This window comes from Phaseolus vulgaris, chromosome 7, assembly GCF_000499845.2.
Source record: "Phaseolus vulgaris cultivar G19833 chromosome 7, P. vulgaris v2.0, whole genome shotgun sequence".
NCBI lineage: Eukaryota > Viridiplantae > Streptophyta > Magnoliopsida > Fabales > Fabaceae > Phaseolus > Phaseolus vulgaris.
Genome location: NC_023753.2, coordinates 32,885,979 through 32,912,770, shown reverse-complemented (window position 1 = coordinate 32,912,770; position 26,792 = coordinate 32,885,979). Strand labels below are relative to the sequence as shown.

Sequence of the window (26,792 nt, the reverse complement as noted above, 5' to 3'; positions counted from 1 at the left end):
AATAGTTATATCTGATTTTATCTAGAATAATAGGATATTTTAGTACAAGTAGTGGAACTTGGTCATGAAGTTAGTTAAAGGTGAAATATTACTAAAAATAACGCATATTTTTGATGAGAAAATACATAAACTTGTTTTAGTAATAAGAGAATAAATAAGTAGATAAGTGTTGGGAAAATTATGTTTCCATTGTGAGAGTTGAATTACAATATTTGTTTCTTCTCATTCTGTAAGGATAACACTCAATCTCATCCAACAAGAATATAATCTACTGTCTCTCTAGCATCTCATTAGGATTTATAATCTCACCATTTTGGTGAAAACGCCTCCACTATGAAAGTGAGATTACAATATTTGTTCCTCACACTCTGTGAGGATAACACTCAATCTCACCCAATAAGGATGAAATTCAATGTCTCTCTAACCCAATAAAGATGAAATTCAATGTCTCTCTAGCATCTCCGTAGAATTCATAATCTCACCATTATGATAAAAAACACTTTCATTATGAAAGTGAGATTACAATATTTGTTCCTTTCACTATTTGAGTATAACACTCAATCTCACTAACAATGATGAAATACAAAGTTTCTCTAGCATCTCACTAAGATATCTAATCTCACCCAAAAAGAATGGAATACAAAGTCTCTCTAACATTTAGCTAGGATTTCTAATCTCACAATTATGGTAGATATCTACTCTTTTTTTTTCTCTCTATGTTGCTTTTCTCATTTTTCCTTCTTACAGAGAATGAGAGGAAGGCTTCTTCGCAAAGAGATTAATGCTCATTACATTTTCAAGAGAGAGTTACAATTTTCAAAATTTGTTTTAATGGCCATCACATTGATTACCAATATTATTTAATCATAATCTCGCATTAAATTAAGGAGAGATTCTCAACAATTCTCCCACTTAATTCTTAATTGACTTAATTGAGGGTATTAATAATTCAACTGCCCCACAATAGTTTTACCGATATTCATTGGTCCATCAAATTAAGGAGGGATTCCCAACAACAAGTGGACAAATATCTACATAATAAAAATTAATTTATAAGTATTCATGATTTAAATTACAATTTTATTATAAAAAAAATTACAAAATACAAATCAAGCTGTAAAAATTATATATATATATATATATATATATATATATAAAATCAGTGATCTTTACCTCTATGTGAGATCAAATCATTATGTGACTTTATACAATAGGAGCCTCCAATTGCAGCATTACCATGCTATTGCTTACTATTTAACTTATTGGTATGTGAACCAAATCTAAATAGTATTTCATAAAATAGTTATAGGTAAAGTTAGATTCACACATGCATAAACATCTTTAGAATGACATCTGTTGAAAATAGTTTGAGTAAAACAAAGTGCATGTACTTTTTATAGTCTTCTCAAACAGGAAAGCTCCATTGAAACATCCATGAACTAGTGAAGTACCTTCTTTATATGACTCCAAAGAATGACTATTCAAAAGTCTAAGAGAGAGACTTAATTGGTTCAAGTTTGGTCAAAACTGACCAATACTACAGAAACCTAATATGTACAAGTAAATTTCATATTTTTCTCTAGTGGAAAACTCTTTGAAAAACTTGTCAATATTTTATAACAAATTGTGGTAACAATTGAGGAAGGAGAATCTAAAATTGAACTTTATAAAATGAATAATTAAATAGAAAAAAACGTAGTGATAAATAAAAGAAGATAATATTTAAATTAAAATTTACTATATTTGTGAAGTGAGATGATAATATTTTATATATGAGATAATTGATTTAAAAAGCTAATGGGTAAGAAGTGACAAAAAAAAGTAAGGTGATGAGTTAAATTGTTAATTATCTTATTTTAATATAGTTAATTATGTTATTTTAAAATCTAGGATCATTTCAAATTTGCAACATTAGCAATGTAATATTCCTTTTTATAAGAATCTTGGATTGAGCAAGCACTTACCATAAATTTAGAAAAAGTTAAATAAGTTAGGTGATATTCTCACACAAAAAAAAACAAAAAACTATGTAATATACTTTTATTTTTGTCATTAACAATCTAATAATATCTTCAAAGTTGGCCCAACAGTCTGTTTAGACAGCGAAGTGTCAATTGGAACTTGGGCCCAAACAGTCTGCTTGAACTGAAGAATACGAAATGGGCTCATTCGGCCTTAAATTGGGATATCGTCATCAATTCTAGTACATTTGAATAAATATGTACATGTATAAAATATCATAAGAATAATTTTTAAATATTAATTATATTATTAAATATATTAAAATATTTAAAATATATTTAATTAGATAAAAGAAATAAAATATTTTTTAAATATTTAATGTGCAATATCAATTATTAGTTTTAGATGTTAAAAAAATATATTATTTATGTAAACAAAAATACAATAAACATTACTCTTTATCCACAGTGTTTTACAAATTTTAGCAAAATTATAGTATTAATTTTTGTTGTAGAAAAAAATTATTTTATTACTCACTTGAGAATAATAGAATGGTGATCATGATTATGCATGAAAACCAAAATTAATAAAGGTATATTTGGACAAATTTTATTGTAAGAATTTTGAAAATAAAAAAATAAGAAAAAAATAATGAAGTTATTTTGTAGAAGTTTTATCATTTAGTTGTTTTTAAAAGAAAATAATTTGTGTATACTTAAAAAAGATATTTATTTTCTCTAAAAAATCTTATAAAAAAAGTCTATGTAAACAATATCCAACATATTATATATCAGATTTTTTATTGCATACCAAATTCTATACTTGATAAATCTAATTAACATTTTAAGTAAACAATGTTTTGAAAATTGAAAACGGTTATTTGCTTCTTTTAAATTTATATCCGCTAAAATTGGTATTAAGAAAATTTTGTTAGTATAATTGGTATCTTAAACATTTAATTAATCTTAACACTCATTCTGTAACAAAACCGAACAAATTCTATAAAAGACTAGTTTTTACAATTCTTAATACCTTGCTTCCTATTACATATGCGATTGTGCAGTGATTTAGATATACAAAACTTGAATAGATTGTGCTGTGATTTACATATACAAAACTTGAATAGGAGGATCACTTGCCATTCATTCTATTTACAATTTGTATTATTCTTAATCATGAAATTATATTTGTTGGATTATCTTCTCACCACATAACTCATAACTAATAGTAAGTTATGTAATTAGAAATTTAAAAACTGATCACTGTGATAATCAAAGTATTATATATCTAGTTTATCATTAAATTTACTACGAGAGGACGAAATACATAGTCATCAAACTGCATTTTGTGAGAGACGTTATTGAGTATGGAGTGATAAGAATCAAGAGATAGACTTAGAAAAAAATCCCAACAATGTGTTTATGAAGTCCTTGCCAAGATCTAGGTTCATACATTGTTTGAAACTGATTCATTTTTCGTTTAAGGAAAAAGAAAGTTAAAGTTGTAAGCTCTTCCATTATTTGGAGTTAATGTGGATAATTGTGATGATTGACTCAATAGCTTAATCAAACCGTAAATCGTCTAATGTTAAGGAGAACTTAGACCATCTAGTATGTGTTTTTTATAAATGTCTTAAAGATGTTCAATTTGATCCCTTCAGTTAAGTTTTAGTTTTCACCAATGACGTTAACTATTGATGATGTGGCGCACACAGTGGCATTGGTTTGCACACATGGAATGAAGGAAATTTTAGGCTTTGGAAATTGGAAAAAGAAGATTGAGAGAGAGGGAGGTGGAGATGGCTTAGCAACTGTGGTGATGAAGTCAAGGGAAGGGCGCGACTAGAGTCTAAAAGTGTTGTAATGTTTTGTTTATTATTAGAATTATTTTTAGTTAAAAAGTAGAATGGTTGCTGATATATGATCTTTGGCATTTGACTCACGAGAACTAAAACATTTCTTAAAGAGTTGAGTACTCCATCTCGTGATTCAAAAGACCCTTATTTTTCTTCACATTACTTAACTTCATTCTTCACTCAATACATGGCTTGCTTATGGAAACAACATTGGTCTTACTGACACAATTCTCAATACGCTGTCCTAAGATTTTTATTATCCACTATTGTAGTTGTTTTGCTTACAAACATGTTTTGGAACCTTGGCTCCAAAATGTAAGACCAAACAAGAAACTTTGGCATGTCAATCTCATTTGTTTTGTTGTGACTATTTCATCAAACATGAAACTTCCCCATCAATTATTGTAGTGAAAAGCAACAAGATGGGTTGCATATATGTTACTCTTCTCCTTCTTGGTATTAAGAATTCTAATGTAGTGTCGCCTCCACCTCCCTCTTTCTCAATCTTCTTTTTCCAATTTTCAAATCCTAAAATTTCGTTTAGTTCACGTGTGCAAATTAATGTCACTGTGTGCACTATATCATCAACAGTTAATGCCGTTGGTGAAAACTTAATGAAAGGGACCAAATTGATTTTTTTTTAAATCACTATATTAAATTGAATATTAACTCCAAATATAGAGAAAAAAATATAATTATACCAATTTTAGTAATATTTGTATAAATATCACTTAGTAATCTTTGTATAAATACCACTGAGAGTTTTTTTTTTATAAACATTCTCTTATCAGTAAAGTATTTTCTTTAATCCTCTTTTTGTTTTTTTACTTTATTATTATTAAGACAAAAAATATAATATAAAAAATGACATGATATCATACTTGATAATGATATAATTAGAATCACTTTGTAGTTCCCGTGAATTATCTTATATATATATATATATTTTTTATTTTATTTATTTTATTATTATTATTATTATTATTATTTTTTTTATATTTTTCTTTTGAAGTTCCTTAATTTTGTAAGAACATAATAATGTACTTAAAACAACATCATGTCCTACCGTTCTTTCTTCTTTTACGGAATACATGCATAGGGATGGTCGGGAAAAGGAAATACATTATATTATTTCTGAGAAGACAAACCATGTGTAGAAAACAAGTATTTTGTCTTCTTAAAAAACAAAAAGAGAAAATAAAAACAAAACAAAAAATGGATTTTTTTAAAATTAACTGAATATAAATTTGACAATGATTAGAGATCCAGATGCAGAGTCTGTCCTCGTGCACTTCATCCCTCTCACCTTATAATCTGAATTGAATGCAGTACTTTCATACTATCATGAACCATACATTTTTAAAAACTTTGTTAGATAAAAATATAAGAAGAACATGTTTCTCTGTCCAAGGATTCTATGGACCTAAAATAAGATGGTAATAATATAATATACTCTGTATGTTCAAGAATCAAAATTTAAATTACCTGACCAAGAAGATTCTAATACATGTAGAAGATACACCTGAAATAAAATATAAGCTACAAATATCTCTTATCTACCCACAAAAACTTAAGCTTCAAAAGGTTAACATATGCAATTGTTTTATATACTTAAACATTTATAGATCTAAAAAGTTAAAATATTTAAAAACAATTTTAAAATTTTCTTTCTACAGAGTTAAAATCTGACTTTACTTCAATTATCAATCATCAAGTACAAAACATTGACTTATTATAACTTATGAGTAAAGAATTCATACAGCTAATAATATTAAGAAAAAAACTAATAATAAACAGAGAGAGAAACTACTGTACTACCACCGACGCATTCACATGGTTTTTTTGACAATTGCTAACCATATCTTAACTCTTCCAAAATCTTAATATATATATATATATATATATATATTAATTTGCTACTTGAGGCATCAAATTATTAACCATTGAAAATAAATAATAGTTTGGATCTGCCTTAATGACACGAGTCACATGATTTGACCTATGTTTAAAATGGTAGCCAGCCAGACCTTAATCTGTTCTTATGTTTGACTGCTGCTTCTTCCTCTTTCTTATGTTGCCGTTTTTAATTTTGTTACAGGCTTATGGATCTTACCATCACTTATGACTTCAACATTATAAATTATTTAAGCTTAGTTGTATAGTTTTTAACATAATTATACATTTTATCATTCCATCACAACTACCCTACTACTAATTTTTTTGTCGCATATTTTGTCAAGTTTTCAAATTTCTTTGTATATATTTTTAATATTTTACTGATTTGTTACTTACATAATAATGATAACATGTAAGTATGATAACAAAATGCACAGAAAGAGACTTCACAATAAAAATGTAAAATAATAATAGTATGTAACATTAAGCGAAATATTTCATATATTTATTTAAACACTAATTATTTATAAATATCAAATGTTTTATATTTAAACATGATTGTTTTAAAAAAATAATATAAAAAATAAATTTGTATTTGTATCACATGTTTTAATCCAAAATTCAAGCATTTTTTTTAATGCACTGGGAACTATCACAATAACAGATCTCACTACAGCAAGCCGCGAACTGGTAAAAAAAAAAAACTTTGTTAATATTATGAATACTAAATAACATACATTTGACATTATTTATAATAGAATTAATTACCTTTTTCGTCCCTATATTTATAGCCAATAGTCAATTTGGTATAATGGTTTTTAAAAAATTCAATTTGATCCTAAGTTTTTTAAAATGTATTCAAAATGGTCATTTCTATTAAATATCACCAAAGGGCGTTAAGTGGTGCTTATGTGGCAGACACGTGTAAGTTACGTGGATTGTGCTTACATTACTTTGGTGAATACTGAATTAGGGTTTAGGTTATTCAAATTGGGGATTTCGAATTTCTGATTTAGGGTTTCTGATACGAGGATTGCTCCCCTGGTTGGATTCTGTGATGCGCTTCCCTGCTTCGATTCTATTCGGAGGTGTGCTCCCCTCATTCGATTCTGTGGTGCGATCGTGAGTTACGATGGTGAGTTGCGTTCCCATGGTCGATTTGGAGGAGCGATTATGTGGTGCGGTTCAGAGGTGGTGAAGGGACAGCGATTGTGATCCAGACCGTGGTGTCGTTATGTGGTTGCTCCTTTATAAGGTTAGTAATTTTTGACTTAGTTTCATAGTGGTTCTGTTTTTTTATTTCACTCGCACCACAGAATCGAATGAAAGGAGCACACCTCTGAATGGAATCGAAGTAGGGAAGCGCACCACAGAATCCAACCAGGGGAGCAATCCTCGTATTAGAAACCCTAAATCATAAATTCGAAATCCCCAATTTGAATAACCTAAACTCTAATTCAGTATTCACCAAAGTAATGTAAGCACAATCACGTAACTTACACTTACACGTGTTTGCCACATAAGCACCACTTAACGTCATTTGGTGATATTTAACCGAAAGGACCATTTTGAATATATTTTAAAAAACTTAGGGACCAAATTGAATTTTTTAAAAACCATTGTACCAAATTGACTATTGGCTATAAATATAGGGACGAAAAATGTAATTAAACCTTTATAATAATATTTTTAAATTAAAAAATAAAATAAAATAAAAAATTAAATTATTGAAGTATAAAATATATGTTTATATTGTTGAGGATATTAATATATGATCATTTCTAATAAAACCACCAAAACCACTTGGAACAATCATAGAAACAGATCTCACATGCATCCATGTCATCCTTCTCTCTATTTTTTCTATATAAATTGGCCAAATACAGTGACGATAGAATATCACGATTCCAGACCATGAATTTGTGTGTGGCATGTGGTCATAGACAAACATTATGATTAGTAGTTTACACTTTGATGAAAAAAATGTCAAACAGAGAAAAAAAAATAAGGTTCATTGGCATCTTAAAATATGTACTTAAATTTCAATCCACTTCATACCATAAAATTAAAAAAAAGGTAAAAGTATAATTTTCTTATGAAGTAAATCAAATTTTATAAAAAAAAAATTTATTTTTAAATTTTTTTTTTAAGTCTAATTCAATCTTATAAAATTTTATTTATTTTTTTATTGATTTATAATGTGAAATTTACATCCACTTATATATTATGAATTCATTTTATTTTTAGTTGATATAAAATTTTCAACATGTCCATTTTAAATTGAAGTTGTTAACTTGTGTGAAGGTAAATACATAAGTGATTCGATAATAATTTGATAGTAAATGACACAATAAAATCAACTAACTCCTACTATGAAAATTTTTAATATCTACTTACAAATTAAAATTTAACTCAATTTCATACCTCCATTTAATGGCCTTATCTTCAATTTAGATTAATAAAGCCATTTAAGTTGAGTATTTGACACTCAAATGAAGTTTTATTGACTTGGCTGGTATTGATAAATTCAAGTAAGACAGTTACATGGAAAACACAAGTCATACAATAAGTTATGGGTAAACACGACTTGGATAGAGTATTGAGCAGTAACAGAGGTCCCATAAATGTGCACAAATCTTGGTTTACTTGCGTTGCGTGGAAGAGTGTGAATGTATGTTTAGGTGTCTTCAACCAAGACACAAAAAATCTATGATTAGATAGATACAAGTAGAATAACAAAAGGAAATGTTACGTGAACGAAACGAAGACACCAAGTCTCGTTTTTCTTGGTTTTTTCTTGGACCAGTGACGCGGGGCTCATTCAAAAGTTATTGCTTTTTTGGGACTCCACCAAGTATTTGCATGCCTTTTAACTAAACAAGTAGAATAAGAGTTAGGTAACCATAGTAACCTAAGAGGGAAAGAAAAACAGAAGCAATTTGTTGGTTTCAGAGACTCTAAACTTGGCGTGGCATCAGGTTTAGAAAATATAAAAGGTGATTCAAGAAATTCTAAATCTATCACTCTCTTTCTTTCCTTCTGAATTCTGAATTGGGCACCACAAGAACTTGATTCAGTCCTCGTCAAATTCTCGTCACATAACTAACTGATGTTTACTAACATGATGGTTCGTTTGAACAATTATTCAACCAACTTCCAAACTTTTGAAGTCCAAAGTCCTCAAAGTTAATTATTATTTTTTTATTTTAACGTTCATTTTACTCCCCACAACTTATGGCCAGTACAAAGTCTCAATCTTTCCATATCAACATTTTTATCTACTTACACTATAATTTACTCATTTTTATCTATTTATAATATCAAAATGAGTTTAAGTAGATGAATCAAATAAAAAGAATATAATGCTATGTTCAGATTAAAGATTAAAAGATCTAATATAATTGAAGAAGGAAATGAACTTACATATTTGAATCAAATTATATGAAAAAAAAGAACGTATATTTGTGGGATATTATTCTCTTCTTAAGAAAAGAGTATATAGGAAAGTCACTTGACAAATATATTTTTTCCTTATTTTCTGAGTGCATGTTTTCATAAATTCCACAATGTGTAATCCCATATTAGTCTAAATTAAAGTATTATTTTTTGTCAAATTCAGTTAATTTGTAATTTAAATGGATTTAGGTCATATTAGTCTATAGGCTAATGATTCGACCTATTTTTATAAAAAAAATATATATTTTATTTAAAATTAAAGTAATATTATATTAAAATATGTATATATTTAATATATCAAAATATTATATTTAAAATTAAAATTAATATAATTGATATGATTTGAATTTTAAGAATATATTCTATTTTCTTATATGTGATTTTTTTTTCTTTTAAATTGAGTTAAAATGACAGATTGACATGACGACAAATACAATTTAATGAAGTGGTTACTCATTTTAATACTTCTATCTCCCATATATTTTTTTTATAGATGTGAAATATTAATAGACTAAACATTTCGAAGTTGAGATTAAAGAGTTGTAAAAGATTTAATATTAAGTCTTGGATCCTCTATAAATATACAATCCCATCCATAAAATCTTATTTTTAAAAATAATAATTATAAAGCTGTTATTTCAAAAACTAATTAGGTAAAAAAATGGGGTGAGCTATCCCACTACTATTTGGGGATTTCCTTTTCATAACAATGCTAATTATGATCTTTGAATAATTTTTTTTAATATTTTTTTATAGTAAAATTAAAATATATAAGTAATTATTTTTATTTTAATTACAACTATAACTATTAATAAATAATAATTACCTATAATATAATGAACCATTCAATTTGGATTTAATTCGCCACTAATTCCATAAAAATGGTAGTTAGCTTGACATTGAAAAATTATCAGAATTTTTTTCTTGTTTCATGTAGAAGTGAGTTAGCCTTCTCACATAAAAAAAATATAAAAGACAAAAATGTTATATTTATAAAATATTGTAGATGAAGATGTATATGAGATTTTACTTCATAGAGAGCAATAAATACCGTTAAAGCATTTTATTGTTATTCCAAATCAGGCAAGACAAAACATGACGTGTATAGAGTGAAATCTTTCTCACATTTACCAATCTTTCTCACCTTAATATATATATATATATATATATATATATATATATATATATAATATACTTTTATGATTTATTAATTATTCTTGTATAGAGGGATCGAAAGAATCTTCTACTGGTTGAACAATTACTTCTTTCACTTTATTATGCTTTCTGCCTTGTTTTTAACTCTTTATCTTCGACTCTCGATCAAGAGGACACTTGCAAAATATGTGTTCTGATACTCAAGTAGTAAGGGTATTCTATGTAATAAATGCACAATAATGACGTATCTTGATCTTGATTGTTGTGTCTATTTATATGGTTGTGATGAATCCTATTATTGTTGAGTTGAGATTAACATGTGCATCATGACTAATGGTGTATTAATTAACTTTTAGTACAATTTAACCTTATTAACCATCATTTAACCTTAATGCTTTTAAAGATATGTCGGTTGATATTAGGTGAGCCGAGACATTTCAGATTCATTAATAAATAATACAATTTTAGGTACATTTTATTTTAATTTCACAATTACAAGATGTTTCCATAGAGACCAAGATGTTTCCTTAGAGACCAAGTAATGAAGCTATATATATTTTCATTTTGTAAATAAATATTATGTATACCAATAAATTCCTGCGTTCACTCTAAACCAATAATACGTCATATATTTTATTAATAAGAGTCATAGAGTGTATACAAACAACGTAATCTTGGAGATTAAAAGCTGAAACATTTGTATATTTTTTTATGACAAGTGAAATACTACCTAAACACATACGAAAAAAAAATGTTTTCTAAGTATTTTTAAATGTGAAAAACCTATTAATATATGTAATAAGAATTTCTGATTAAAAAGAAATAAAAAATCATAAACTTGAAAAATAAAATGGGTTTTCTTGTTTCAAAATTAGAAATCGAAAAATTGGTATCACATAAACTTAAACTTTATAAGACAATAATTTGTAATAGAATTTTTTAAATTACCCCATCTTTCTATTAGTAAATGAAAATTTTGTAACTAATCTTGTAAATGCCAACCCCTTCAAACTCAAAGTAATATAAATAATGAGATTATTTTAAAATCATTTTTCAATGCAATATTAAAATCATTAAAGTCATTATTTGGATTTATTGTGTTTTTTATTGAACTTCCTCGATTCTCACGTCACGTTTGATGTTCTCATCTTATTCGACCAGGTATAAGATCAAATTATAATATAAGTGTGACAAATTTTACCTTACTTATTTTATGGGGGTTGGGTTACGCTTAAACTCACAACTCTAATATGGTATGTGAATAATTAAGAGTCTATCCTAATCGAGATTTCAATTTATCGGAATATCTCTTGATTCCTATGCTTAATATAAGAAGGTGTACTGGAAATCTCACACTAGTTAAAGATAAGACTAATTTACAAAGCCACAATTTTTTATATCTAATACAAAGAGGGCTAATACATAATTGTTTTCACTGAAATATAACAAAAACATTTATTATTATGACATACAAATGAATGAATCAATGATAAAAACTTAGACGAGGAGGATATTTTTTTTTATTAATGAATACATATATATTTTTAATAGTAGGTTGAAGCTTTTTCATAAAGTGGAGTTTATTATATTCTCCAATTAAAATTTTTGATAAAAGAAATGAATAAAAAAAACATATCTCTTTGAATGCTAAAAAGAATAATAGAGACAAACAAACCAACAATGATATGTATATTGTTCTTAGTGGAAATGAGTATTGGAATCTCGAGGTGGAAGATGATGGTCCGCCTTGCAAGCTGAGCTTTTGCTTTGAGGTATGATGACTGATTTGGACAAAGACAATGAGGGGAGATTCAATTGCAGAAGACTCTTTGTCACTCAAGTCAATAAGAGTGTAAAGAATTACGAGTGTATAATTGAGTATGAAAATTGAGTGAGTACTCCATGAAGAGTTATTTTGTATTTATAAGCCTATATAGGTCTGGGCTTGGCTTTTGAAAAAGATATGTAAAATAAATGAAATATATCATTCAATCAATAATTACTACATAGACATCTGAGTTATATGATTTGATCAATTACTACTATAAGCATCTAAGTTATACGGTTGCGTGAAATTTGATTAGATTAGGTTTGGTTTTATTAGACTGCACTTGATTTGAATGTCATTGTTTCCAACCATCTTTGCCTAGGTATGCTCTCAATGGCCTCCTCCCCCTTGCTTTATGATTCTTCTGATGTAGATAATCCTTTAGTAAGTAGATAAGTTATAGGTATTGGGGGAGGATTCTTCCTCGAGTCATACTAACTCTGCCCAATAGGAAAATGTCATAGAGGAAGTTTCTTTTCCAATATCTCCCATCACTCCCTCTAGTGAGGATGGTAGTGGTAATCCAACCTAAAGTTTCCTCTTATGAGGAAATGAAAGTTGTTGGGCCCAATGATAAGTGCCATTGTTTAGAGATAATTCATGCAAAAAAGATAGGCACTAATGAACTTTAATTGTCAATAGAGTTATAATTCAACCTCTAATTTAGGAATTTGAACCTTTTTACATTTCTTTGAATTATGAGATGAATAAGAATGATTTATTCCCAAGTTTTTGCTAATTTCAGGAATCTAGAAGAAAATGGAGATAAAAGAGCTAAAGGAGAATGGACAAGTTGAAGAAAAAGAGAAAAACAAAGTTGGAGCATTGAAAACTCGCCCAAGCAAAATCATTCCAGAAGGAAACTTGTTCTCTGGAGCAAACTCACCCAAGACTCGTTCAGGCTCGCTTAAGCGAGTTCACTACAGTGAAGTTGAGCTTTTTCTCATTGAACTCGCTTAAACAAGTAGTATCTCACTTAAGCGAGATGTCACCTAACCTACATCAAATTAGGTTAAATAGAAGGCGTAAGGCATGAACCTAGAGGACATAGGGAGGATAATCAGAGATAGGAAACCCTAAAGTAGACAACCGTTAAAGAGAAATATTTTGGATCTTCTTTTCTTGCTTTCCATGCTTGTAATGGCCAATATGAGTGGCTAAGTCTTCCATTGAGATTGAGAGTAATATGTTCAAACTCTTATATATTGAGGTGATATTTATTTATAATATTATGTTCTTGATTGAGATTGATATTATCATTTTATTCTTAAAGTTTGAATCTTTATTCATGATTTTGATCCTTAGATTTGACCTAAATGATAATGCTTAACATATTTAAATGTTAGGAATAAATTTGAAATGTTAATTTATTTATTACATTTGTTCGTAATGATAAGAACGTTTTTATAAATATGCGAGAAATCAATATTTTAGAGACAATCTTCTCCCCTTGTCAAGAGGAAGAGAACATATAAGTTTCATCCAGTCATGGATTTTGAGTACTTTTGGGTTTCAGGGGAGGTTATTGTTTACCCTTTCGAATTTACCTCTAGAAAAGTCATCAAGGAATTTATTTCCTCTTTCAGTATCTGTTCTGATAGTATGAGTGAGTTTATCATGTCTGAGGCTTGTGATCCTAGTGATACAATTTTTATGAAACCAAGTACTAATAGAAAAAATTTACTTTTATGTGTGAGTTCTTCTTCAAGGAGCTCGACATACTTTTTTCTCCTTTTCCTTTCGAGTGTCGGATGTTGACGACCATGAATGTAGTCTCAAGTTAACTTCATCCTAACAGTTGTGCCTTTTTAAAGGCCTTTCAAATATTGTTTCATTACCTTCAAATTTCTTCCACCAAAAATAAGTATATGTATTTTTATTAGTTAAAACATGGGTATCTTTGAATGATGGTAAACATGGTTCTCTATTTTCCTTCTATACCTTTTCTTTCAAAAACTTTAAAATCCCCCTTGTCAAACTTAAGAGTTTTGAGAACCCTGGGAAAATACTATTTTTCTTTCCTGACCACACTCATCAATTTTCACTACATCAGTAACTGATAAGTGTCTAATTTCAGTAATATTTCATATTAAAATATAGGCACTTATGAGGATTTATTGCTAATTTACATATAAAATAATCCCTAATTTATGAATTTATACCTTTTTACATTTTTTATGATCTTTATTTGAATAAGAGTATTTTATTCCCAAATTTGGTGTTAATTGCAGATTTCTAAGGAAGATTGGAGATTCGGATTAAAGATGAATGATTTGAGCTAAAAAGATAAAGATAGAAGGTTCCAGAATGGAAAAAGATACAAAGAAAGATTGGGCTTTTTTTATGTTTTATCATTTAGCCCATTAGCCCCATTAGCGTAACCCTAGAAAACTAGGATAAATAGAGGGCTAGAGGCTCAACCTTAGGGTGCCAGATTGAGAGGAAAACACCATAGAGTGAATTGTAACCCAATTGGGAGAATGGAAGGTGATAGAAGTATGCGTGGCTAATTCTACCCTTTGGGATTGGGAGTAATCTGCTCAAACTCTTATGTATTGAGGTGATATTTTATATATTAATATTCAGTTCTTGATTGATTATTGGTATTGTTGTTTTACTTTTAATTCTCCGTGACAAATTGAGAATCTTAAATCTGACCGGGAGGTATTTTTAGGGTTCGGACCTAAACAACAATACTTAACATATTTGAGTGCTAGGAATAGACTTGAAATGTTAATTGCTATTAAACGTCTGAGCTTCGTTCTAAGTTGTTCTTATAAGTATGCGAGGGATCGATAGTTAGGGAACATTCTTAAGGATTTTATATGCGAGGAATCGATATAAATGATTTTTATACGGGCATCAATTTCAATTAAAGAACTTAATATTAACATGCTAATCAAAATACATGAGAGTGAGAGAGATGAAACTTAATCCCAATTTTTCCAATTGAAGCAACTAATTCTTTGTTTGTTTTCTTATTGATCAGTGCCAACATAATCACTTCAAACTCTTTTTTATTGTTCTGTTGTTATATTTAGCGAATATTGTACTCGATAATTCACTGTTCTTTGTGGGATCGATATCCGTCCTTAGGGACAATTATTACTTCTGACAAACGCGGTGCACTTGCCGTAAAAAGTCATCAGTAACAACTTGACAAGTTTAAGTAAATGGCTGAATACCTCTTAGTGTCGAGGACAGGATCAATATTGAGATCCTAAAGAACCTCTCGAGACCTATAAGCAACAAAGGTCTCCTTAGTGTGCCTCTTGTTGAAGATCTGATATCCCTATACATGGGTAAAATCCTTAGTCCTAGATTTTTCCCTACTTAATGTTAGACATTTGACCAACTTTTGTTGTTTGGATGAAGGTCTTATGAGAAAAGATTTCGACTATAAGAAACTTTAGGCTAAAGCAGGTGTCCATGCTCTCAATAAAGACCTACTTGTCGTTTCTCAAAAGCCTTCTAAAAGGAATAAGAGTGAGGCATTTGTACCTAGTGGGAGTTTTGTTGTTGCTTCGACCTTGTCATTGGTCCCGCACAAGAACACTCAAGCGCCAACCACTATTTCTAGTTCTCAAGTTCCAGTGTCGCCTCATGTTCCTTGTCCTCCACTGATGTTGTGTAGTAATGTGCAATCCTTGTCATGTTACTTATAAGAAGTAATGAGGGGCCTCTGACCAAAGTTGATAATGTGTCAACTTCAACTCTGAATTCCAATTCCCTTTGGCATATAAACATGAAGGAGAATCAAGTAAGGGTCGACAGAGGAAATGGGTATCCCTTTCCGTATGAAGTTAAACTAGTAAAGGTAATGGGATTAGTTGGCTGCCTAAACTTTGTTAAGATCATGATGATGAGGTGCATGGTCATTAAGCATTATTGGAAGAGGGTCGCAACACAATGGAATCAAACTCACCGAGTTTATGCTTTGAAGATGTCTTTTTCTTGCTGAATTAGAAGATCCTCCCCTGACGGATCCTCCTACTATAGTATTGATGTTGCTAGAATTATGATGGGGCTACTCCCTTCACTCCTGCTCGGGCTTTAGTGTCACTCTTTCTTAGTGTCCTCCTCGAACTCGACCATGGAAGCCTTCGCGAATGCCTTTTCCTTGACCTCCTCTCCAAGGTCCTCAACCTCGACCTCATCTAACTTGTCTGACCTACGCAATTGTGCATGTAGCATGCAATGTTAGAGAACTTTTGATCGTGCAAACTCTTCAATCAAGTCTCAAGCTTTAAAGTATTTCACCGTGGTATGATCCAAATTCTGATGATAATTTCACCTTTTGGCTGGATCAGTGGATGAATGAATCTTTGTTAGTGGTGAAAGTCGTACTAACTCGAGGTTGCAAACTTCTTTTAAGACAACATTTTGACTTGCGTTTAAGGACTGAATTGACTGAAGACAATAAGGAAAGATCCACCTAAATTTTTTTTTTGTGATGCTCAAGTCAATAAAAATATAAAGAATCATAATACATCATTCGATCAACAATTTCTATATAGAAATTCAAATGATATGATTTGATTAGTTATTATTATACAAGTATTCCAATTATATACTAAAATTTGATTAGTGTTATACAATGACATCAAATTTGATTGAATTAGATTTACACGTATTTTATTATTATTGCATGTATTTTCGTATAATTCAGATAGAGTAGGTAGATATATGAAAGGTTTTATGATTCCGATATCTTCTGTAACATATACATAAAAGATTAATCATAACAATACTTAATTGAACAAGTAAGTTAATAAGAGAAAAAAAAATCAAATAATACCATCTTCTCGTGTTGAAACAACAAATCGAGTGCAACAACAACAAAAAATAAAATAATTGAGAGAACAATAATATAAAATATTTAGGAAAAACATTGTCCTTAAATGTGCTTTCATTAAGTATAATTAATACATGAACCTATTTTATAAAATACAAGAAGTTGACATGTAAAACCATGAATTTGCAGACTTTTATCGTCTTTAATGAACAAAATCTGTTTTTAATAATAAAAACATCCTAAATAATTATTAGTTAATACCAATTAATTAATATAACTACAAAAGTAACATCATGTTAGGTAGAAAAAAAAAAGATGCCATCTCACTTTATTCATGAAATCAATAAATAAAAATGGATCAAATAATATATTCCTTTTCGTCTCTTCATTGGAATGATAAATCAACGCAAAAGAAATAAAATAAATGATACATACATACCAGCATAAAACGAATAATATTTATGCTTCCAAAATTTACTGTAAATAAGTCTAATTAACTTTTTTTTAAAACGCAATTTGTTTACATGTGATACCGTGCACATACAGACTTTACATATACATCAAAGTCTATATATAAAAAATACATATATAATAAATGTTCAAATATATTTTTAGTTTTCTAACTGTGAATAGGTTTATTTTTAGTTCTTTAAATTTACAACTAATACTTAGTTTTGCAATTTAAAAAGAAACGTATCTGAGTTTCTCATCCAAAGGAATATTTTGGAAAAAATAATAAAACATTTCATGATAAAGATACAAAATATTACATAAATAGTTTATATTGTAATTTTCTAGTCATATAAACAAAAAATTAATGATATTTAAAGAAAAAGTCTAAAACAACTTTTTTCACATTATTCAAGTACTCTTTTTTTCCTTTAGTGTGAAATAATTTTTTAATAGATTTTGAATTAACACACTTTTGACTACTATTTATTTTACAAATTTAGAAACAGAAATAATTATAAATTATAACATAGTCCTTTTTCTAGGTTTTTTAAATATTAATATATTTTTCATTAATATTTGTTAGAAAAATCAAAATAAACATTGAGCAATGGAAGTATGAAATGGGTATGAAATGGTCATTCTTGAGCTGAGAGCTGCGTTTGAATGGCCATGGTAGAGAAGCAGTTAAATTAGCTTCAGAAAGTTTAGATGCGGTATTTCTTTAAACAAGTTTTGTTTGTTAATTAAACTAAACTTTTTCAAGAGTCTGGGTAATAAAAGTTAATGTAACTGTTGAATAGTAGTAATTATTGAATTAATTGTAATTTAAATCCTGCATTAAGTTAAAACAGTGTGTGAAAGTTGTGTTCCTCTAGATACCTTAAGATCCGAAACGCGCAGGCTGTAATTAAAACCTTAAAAAGCCCGGCAAACACTGTTCACTGTCTATAAATATCCCTCTTCTTCTTCCTCCTTCTCTTGTTATAAAACCTTCCCACATTTCTCTACTGTGTATTTGGCGCATAGTCCATTGTTTGACCCATTAATTAACCAAGGAAACGCCACCTTGTGGCTTCTTCTGCTGTGCCAACTGTGCATTTGTGTGTTGTTTCTTTCACAAACTCGCACCAGCAGCAAAGCCAGAATGGGAAACCTCTTCTGGCCTTGCATTGTTGCAGCACTTGTTTTTAGCTTCTGGGTTGATGCCTTTTCAGAATATCAATATCACCACTTCAATGAAACCGAGTTGTCTTTGTTGGAGGCTCAAGAACAAGCATATTCGTCCCTCCTTGGGAAGTTTCCTTTGATGGTAGGACTCACACTCATTCAAAGTGCCGCCGCCAAAGGAGCAGGTACCATATAACTCTACCCTCTTTATTTTTTCATCTCACGAGAGTTTGGGAAACAGAGTTCATCAGTTGTTCTCTTCTTGTTTTGGTAAGATCCATTGTTATTTAGAATGTAGTTTAACTAGTCAGAAATTGCTTCAAAGTCTTGTTTCACATGGTTCATCCCAATTAATTTTTAATTGGCTAAAAACATGAGGGCATGTACCTAGAGATTAAAGGGTCTGCTATGAATTTTGACCTTTCCCATGGGTCTAGATTTGAATCCTGTTATGTAACTTTCTCTGCTTTGTGGAGAACTCTTTCTTGTAAGATCCCCTGACACCTTGGGACTAATTGAGTAGTTACAACATGGTGAAATTACTTGAATGAACATATGTACTAATCCTCCAGGCAGATCTCTTCATGCAGTCCCATCATGCCATTGGTGGTGTCCTACCTAGTACTATATGCTTTATCATGGAAAAAGGAAGCTTACATTGAGCCTTATTTTGGGGTCATAGCCAAGATTTTGTTGCCCTTTAATTTAGCTGAATATACTTCTGTTCTTTTGTTGTGTTGTGGCAGTTTGCTTAGATGGAACATTGCCTGGTTATCATTTACATCGGGGATATGGATCGGGAGCTAACAGCTGGATCGTTAATTTAGAGGTATCAATGAAATGAATTTGGCTTTTCAAATTGATCAATGGCACGTGCTTGTTTTTATTTCTTCTTAATAGATTTAGATGTATCTACCAAAATAATATCCAGTGCAAGTTAAATAGTATTAAAGGTGTTGAGTAAGCATTTGTAGTTAACATAAAATATTGTCGGAATCGACCTTTATTGTGTGAGAAAAGACAATGATTGAAATACCCTTTTACAAATAATTTGGGATTTGAAGTGTGGGTGAAGCTAGCTTCCTTTTGGGCTATAAAGAATTCTGTCGATATTTAAGTGAAAATCTTGTGACAGGGAGGTGGGTGGTGCAATGACGTTAGATCATGTGTTTATCGCAAGAAAACACGGCGTGGGTCATCAAATTTCATGGAGAAACAGATACCGTTTACAGGAATATTAAGCAATAGTGCTGAGGATAATCCAGGTTTTCATTCAATTAAACAACCTCAACTACTCTATTTTTGCTTTCTCCATCTCCTGCTCCCTTTTCCTCACGTCGTTCCCTGTGGTTGCAGATTTTTTCAACTGGAACAGAGTCAAAATTCGTTACTGTGATGGTGCATCGTTTGCCGGGGATGGTGAACATAAGGTAAATTTTGACGTTTTGGTTTTATTCAAAATTGAAATCATGTTGAATTACCTTATAATAGTAGTTCAGTTTGTGCAATAACACTGTTTGCCGAAAATAGATTTGATAATTCCAGAGGACAATACACAAGATACCTCTGTTTAGTTCTCTCATTTCTTAGCTTCAGTTCTTTTTTGAACTTTTATTTTGGAGATGTCTGCAAGGCTCTGGTCTAGACAAGGCCGTAATTTTCTTTGCCGTTTTCAAACTTGCTCCCTTCAGTTTCTGTACTTGTAACATCATCTGTTAATGTTAGCTGTAGATGCATTTATTTTTCTTGAATATAGTTAGGTGTGGATAAGCACAATTTTATCATAAAAGTTCTGAGTGAGGCATGTGGAAGAAAATAGTGACATCGCGTACATTGCTTTACATTGGACAATTCTTACTTGCAAATATTATCTCTTGTGACAGGCTGCTCGACTGCAATTTAGAGGACAACGTATATGGTTGGCTGCAATGGAAGATTTGATGTCAAAGGGAATGAGATTTGCCAAGCAGGTTGTACACACACGCGTGCACACATACAATGTTACTTAATCTTTCTTCTCACAATAGATACTACTATTTTTTTCCTTCAGGCCCTGCTTTCTGGATGCTCGGCTGGTGGTCTGGCTACTATTTTACACTGTGATGAATTTCGAGGGTTTTTCCCACAAACTACCAAAGTGAAGTGTCTCAGTGATGCAGGGTTATTTCTTGATGTGTATGTGGCCAACTGCACTTCAATCCATGAATGCGTTTCCATTGTTGCCACAGGATTTCTGGTCCTTCAATTTTTTGTTAATTCCTCCCTTGAATTACAGGACTGACGTGTCTAGGGGACATACCATCAGGAAATTTTTCGGTGGTGTCGTAGGGCTGCAGGTACCGCAACTTTTTTAGGCCACCAATTTATCATATTATGAAAACAAAATCTATTACAGCATTTCCTATTTTGTGGTCATCTTAACAATTGACTAGCAGTATTGGATACATGCTGTTTGTTATCATGGATTTTTGGCAAGGTTTTTCACCAAACCTGAGTAGGATTTGTTTGCGGTTAAATTGAATTTTTAAAATCTTTGTTTAATATGAAATGAGGATCTGCCACATGCCAATTAGTTCGCAAGGTTTGAAACTTGGCCATTTTGACATGCTTATAACTCTTCCTACTTGATGGTAAATATTTTGTTCATTCATTGCAGGGAGTGCAGAAGAATCTGCCGCGCAGTTGTACTAATCACCTCGATCCCACTTCGGTAATCATTGATATCTTTTATTCTGAAATATAGAAAATTAAGTTTCATTTGAATGGATTTCAGGAGATTTGATGATCCCTAATGTGTTGCTTGCTCTGAGTTGGCCTTTCTGTGATGTATCTATTTTTACCCCTCTTTCAGTGCTTCTTCCCTCAGAACTTGATTGCCAGTATTAGAACCCCGCTATTCATTCTTAATACTGCTTATGACTCATGGCAGGTAAATGTCTGATTTTGTCAGTGGTTGTTGTCTTAATTCCTGATAAATCATGCATTAAATCAATTGTAGACATATTATGCTAACCAAATATTTTTTGTTTGTCAAAAGATCCAATCAAGCTTAGCTCCTCCATCAGCAGATCCCCGTGGCTATTGGCATGATTGTAGATTAAATCATGCTAAATGTACTGCTTCACAAATCCAATATTTGCAAGGTGGTTTGACGTATGAGATATCTTTCATTAGAAGTTGAAAAAGGTCTTGAATAAATTAGTCAGTGTTAGTCATCTCCCTGTATCTAATGCAGGATTCAGGAATCAAATGCTGAATGATATTAACGGCTTCTCACGATCATATCAGAATGGATTGTTCATAAATTCATGTTTTGCTCACTGCCAATCTGAGAGGCAGGATACATGGTTTGCGGACAATTCTCCTGTCATTGGGAACAAGGTGGGTTCATCGTGTCTCTAATGCAGTTTTAGTTAAGAATATTGCATATTGGTACGTCGAGGAGTTTGAATACTGAATGGAGCTTATCATTACTTAATGATGATATTTTTTCATTACTTCACCTTGAGAAAATTTCTACGAAATTGTAAATGCATGCTTTGTTTATTGGCCATATATGTTTGCTAATGGAATCTGCTTTTTAATGGTGTTTGTTTGCCGATATTTCATCCTTCTACTCTGAAGTAGAGTATGCTTCTAGTTAGACGTTATATATATTAAGTATCAATTGCTTTGAAGTACTTTTGTTTTCTTTATTTATTCTTGATCATCCTCCAAGACATTGTCGTTTTAAACAATCGCAATATTCCATGTAATAATACATGCTGGTTCAGAAAGAAAAAGAAATGGAATTAAAAATGAGAAGAAAGCTAAAGCCTTGCACTATTATTGTGCAAACTCAAGCATTGGCTCTGTTACTATTTATCAGTTAGCCTCAATTCAAACTATATCATAACATAGTATGCTATCCAGTGGTGTTGATTCTATAATCTTCCATCACACTTCTATTTAAGATCTAATCATTTTCTATCTGTCTTTGATCCTGAAGCTAGTATATGTAATTTCCTTATGTTTCCCTTATAAGATTAAGATCTTTCTATCTAACTCTAAAGTATGTGCATGGACAATATGCAGGCAATTGCTCTGGCTGTTGGAGACTGGTATTTCGACCGAGCAGTTGTTAAGGCCATTGATTGTCCTTACCCTTGTGATAATACATGCCACCATCTCGTCTTCAGATGAGCCAAATTTCATCAATGGTCACGATTTCATTCGTCTCATTCCTTTGGACCTTATTACACGCGATTAAGAATATGCTATTCATTATGAGGAATGCAAGTAAGAACACACTTTTGGACACATTTTGTTAGCACATTTTATTATGAGGTGAAGTTCATGCAAGACTTACACAATTATGTAAGTCACGTTCTCTCTTTCATGGGAATTGTATGATACTTCACCAAATAATGGCGTGTGTTAAGAACAATAGGTCAAAAGGTGAGAGCATTTCTCGTTCGTTTATTTATTATCAAGGACAATAAAAGAAAATGGTTTGTTAAGTGCAAACTAATAAGCCTTTTCCATGATTTAGAAATTGGTGGGAGTAGTTTTCGTGTATAGATTAATTAGTTGAGAATGCTGAGGCAAATGCCTTTAGTTTTCTGCAATGATTGGCAGAAGTAAGGAGCTATTAGACTATATACATATATGCTCTGTAATAGAGTAAGCATTGACAGTGGTTGAATTGAATGAGATAATCTCAATCTCATATTTTCCTTGCAGTTTGAATGAAAGTTCGTCATTATTTCCCTTTCACTGATACTGTGTGAACTTATCTGGTGTAGCATTAATTACTATTTATCACAAATCTATTTATTTATTTATAAATGTTAATCTGAAACACAGTATGTTTCTGTCATATCAACAAATTTGTTTGTTTAATCTTTAACATTTTAAAGTTACAAATTGATAAAATAAAAAATTCAAAAATATGAAATTGAAAGTATGATGAGATATCAGCATTGGTTGCTGGAAATGATTAATAGTAAGGTGGAATGTGTGATTTAGAAGATGATAATGTGGAGGAAAAGATATAATAAAAAAGGAGTGAAAATGATGTAGTTGAAAAGACTATGCATAATTGGACAATCGAGGAACTTAGTTGGAACCAGTTGGATATGTTGATGGCCATTTATGGGATTCATATTCATTTTTGTCGTTTAACTATCAATTTCCTTAATGTCTTGCCTTTTCTAAACTTCGATTAAAAGGAAAATATCTTAGATACCAAAACAATGAAAATAGCTTATATTTAAGTATTTTAAAGTTTTCAGTGAAAATATTTTTCTACTCCAATTTATTATACCAGAGATTAATTTCAATACTGTGATTTTTTATTTTATTTGAATGGTTTAGGATTTATTGATACTGTAATTCATATAATATAGGATTTTTTTTAGTATATTTTTGGATTTTTTTTATAATCATATTATTGGTAAGAATATTTATTAAATTTATTAATTAATTTTGAAAATCCTAACAGACCACATGGTCTCTCCTTCCAACGCTTTTTTATTCTACCAGGTTTGGTTAATTGATTATGGATTATTTGGTTGATGGATTAAATTAAAAATATTAAATAATAAATCATGAAAATAATTTATATGATCTGATAAATATATTATATAAACTTATGACGTAAATGTGTTTATAAGAGTTGAGTTTTTTATTTGGTGTCCAAATGTGAAGTTTTTACTTGTATCTACATGTTATCAAACTCTTGGTCTATTAAATAGTTTTATAATAAATAATTTTTAGTGAAATATTATAGTATTATAAAAAACTTATTAAAATAGAAACTAAATGATATCAAAATAATTAATTACTATTTCAATCAACTAAAAATTATTTTATATACTAAAAAAATTATTGACTTTTAAAATAATTTTTATTATTAATAAAAAATTATAAAATAGTTTTCAAATTGGTATTCATCTTCTCTAATTAATATATATATATATATATAATATTTCGTAGCATATTTTTTCTATCAATTACAATGTTCTTCAAAACTCAAATCATACTATTATTATGATAATTAATATTATATATTTTCATGATAATTAACAATAGAAAAAATAATTATTTGATTATGTTCATATAAATAATTTTATTAATTTTTATTTATTTATTTACTATTATTATTATTTATCATTTTATATATCTATAACTAAACTGTTAATATTTTTTTTTTTTAGCTCCGTAATATGAAAAAGTAATGCAAAAGATTTACAATTTCTTTTTTACAATTAAAATATTAATTCAATTCAACAAATATTCGCTTGATAATAATGCCGTTTTTACAACTGTTTCTAATATCAAATAAGTCCCTAAAATATTTTTTAAAACGTAAAAGAGTTACATTTAATATTTAAAAGAATTATTTCATATTCATGATAAACTTATTTAAAAAGTATTTTTTTATTGTCTAAAATTAGTTTTACGCACAAATTATGAGAAGCTGTTTTATATACGGTTAATGAAGGAAGTTGTGGGTTGTGTACAAGGAAGTTGTTGGTGTAAGAAGGAAAAATCGAGTGACATGAGGCTATTCATGACAGATTTGGGCCTATTGGGTTATTGGACTGTTAAGCCAGGTCCAGGACATTATAAAATTTAAATTTTGTAATTTATTTGATGTATAATTAAATAAGTACAAAAGTTTATGTATTAAAGATGGAGAATATTCATAATAAAGAATAAAAAATGGGTCTTTTCTTTTGCACTTCCATAATTTCTAGATGCACCTCTATAATTTTTAAAATAACTATTTTACTTTTCATAAATGTGACTTCCAAATTACATGTTTGTAAATATTTTAGAATAAGCTTTCTAGAATTTTTAGAACAAAATTTAGTTACTATGAATTATGGTTTTTTAGAAGAATATTGCAAAGTTTAGGTAAAAGTTATTCTTGGTGATTGTCAAGGTAGAGGTGGTTGTTATCCTGTTTCATGCACATAGTGACATATGAGATACACGATTTGGGTTGTATTAAACTTACTCTGATATTTTCTCTTGGATCCACTGATAATCTAAGTCTTGGGCATTGGATCAGATGTTAGTATCTGGTAGGAGTTACTTAATACGGGTTTTTCGGAAGGTGTCTGTTGGATATCTGTTGTGTATTGGGTCTATGTGTTGTCCATATGATTGTTGATGATGATTTTGAAATGAAGTTGGATTGTTGTGATCGGTATTGATTATCATATGAGTATGGTTGATGGAAAAAATTAAATGCAATTATATTAATAAATAATTAATCTAATTTAGTCTATTTACTTATATTTATATATGTTAGAATTTTATTTTCCATAGTTCACCCTTTCATGTGTTTAATGTGTATGAACTATGATGATTGTACTATGTATATGAACACAATCAGATATAGGTGCAGGTACAACAAGGACTCTGGAAAAGAGTGGAGAGCATGATATTTTTTATTCAATTTTATAAATAATTTTGTATATTTTAGGGTGTTACATCATCTATTAAAATAAACTATTATTTCTTTTATATATTGGTACAAAATATTTATCAATTTTGTCCATCACTAAATTCCTTCAAGTAAATTGAATCTGATAAAGGTATTTGAAAAAAAAAAATCATTACATTTGATTCTTCATTCTCCTTCACTATCTTAAAACTATTCTCAAATTACCTGTCACCCAGAGCAAGTCTACCGATAAGGCTATATAATATTACACAACTTCATCAACACCGTCATTATCACTTCAATCATTATGATGATCATAATCAACAAATTTTTTATTAGGTTCTTGCCCTTGCCTTCTTCTATGAAATTATGAACAGTATACAGATGTATATAAATATATTTTGTTCCTCACTCAATTATATGAGTGCAAAGAATGGAAAAACTTTATGAAACTTGTTGAACCAGGAGATTAATATTTTACAAGGGATCAAACTTGGGATTGCATAGTCAGCACCCCATTATCCTCTCGGGATTTTTGTTCTGTTCCTGTGCACTGATGATTGTAGGGTCCCATCAAATAGACCCAATTATTTGTTTCACATGCATGGAGATTGAAAATGTACCCTCACTATCGCCCCCAAATTAAAGAAATAATAAGATTCAAAATATTTAATGATCCAGAAGACTTATTGTATCTGTGTGCACATGGACAATCAAAGGAGCTGCGAGGTGTATATTGTCCTAACGCATGAATAAGAAAGTCCTAATATTTGAAAGATATTCCATTTTT

The 26,792-nt window shown here is 29.8% G+C and overlaps 1 protein-coding gene across 1 annotated transcript; it reads left to right on the top strand.

Annotated features, from left to right (window-relative positions):
- Positions 1-17,999: 17,999 nt before the first annotated feature.
- Positions 18,000-23,322, top strand: LOC137830122 (pectin acetylesterase 10-like). Its single transcript, XM_068637274.1, has 12 exons — positions 18,000-18,752; positions 19,314-19,396; positions 19,703-19,832; positions 19,924-19,997; positions 20,451-20,537; positions 20,618-20,742; positions 20,843-20,903; positions 21,224-21,277; positions 21,419-21,496; positions 21,605-21,710; positions 21,803-21,948; positions 22,642-23,322. Exons 1-12 carry the CDS (start codon positions 18,545-18,547, stop codon positions 22,747-22,749), a joined length of 1,260 nt encoding a protein of 419 aa, XP_068493375.1. The 5' UTR covers positions 18,000-18,544; the 3' UTR covers positions 22,750-23,322.
- Positions 23,323-26,792: the final 3,470 nt, after the last annotated feature.

Bases quoted from the DNA above. Each gene is read 5' to 3' on its own strand.
- LOC137830122 (XM_068637274.1), top strand. From the start codon at position 18,545: ATGGGAAACCTCTTCTGGCCTTGCATTGTTGCAGCACTTGTTTTTAGC. The intron at 18,753-19,313 runs GTACCATATAAC...GTGTTGTGGCAG, and splicing joins TGCCGCCGCCAAAGGAGCAG to TTTGCTTAGATGGAACATTG. The intron at 21,711-21,802 runs GTGGTTTGACGT...TATCTAATGCAG, and splicing joins ACAAATCCAATATTTGCAAG to GATTCAGGAATCAAATGCTG.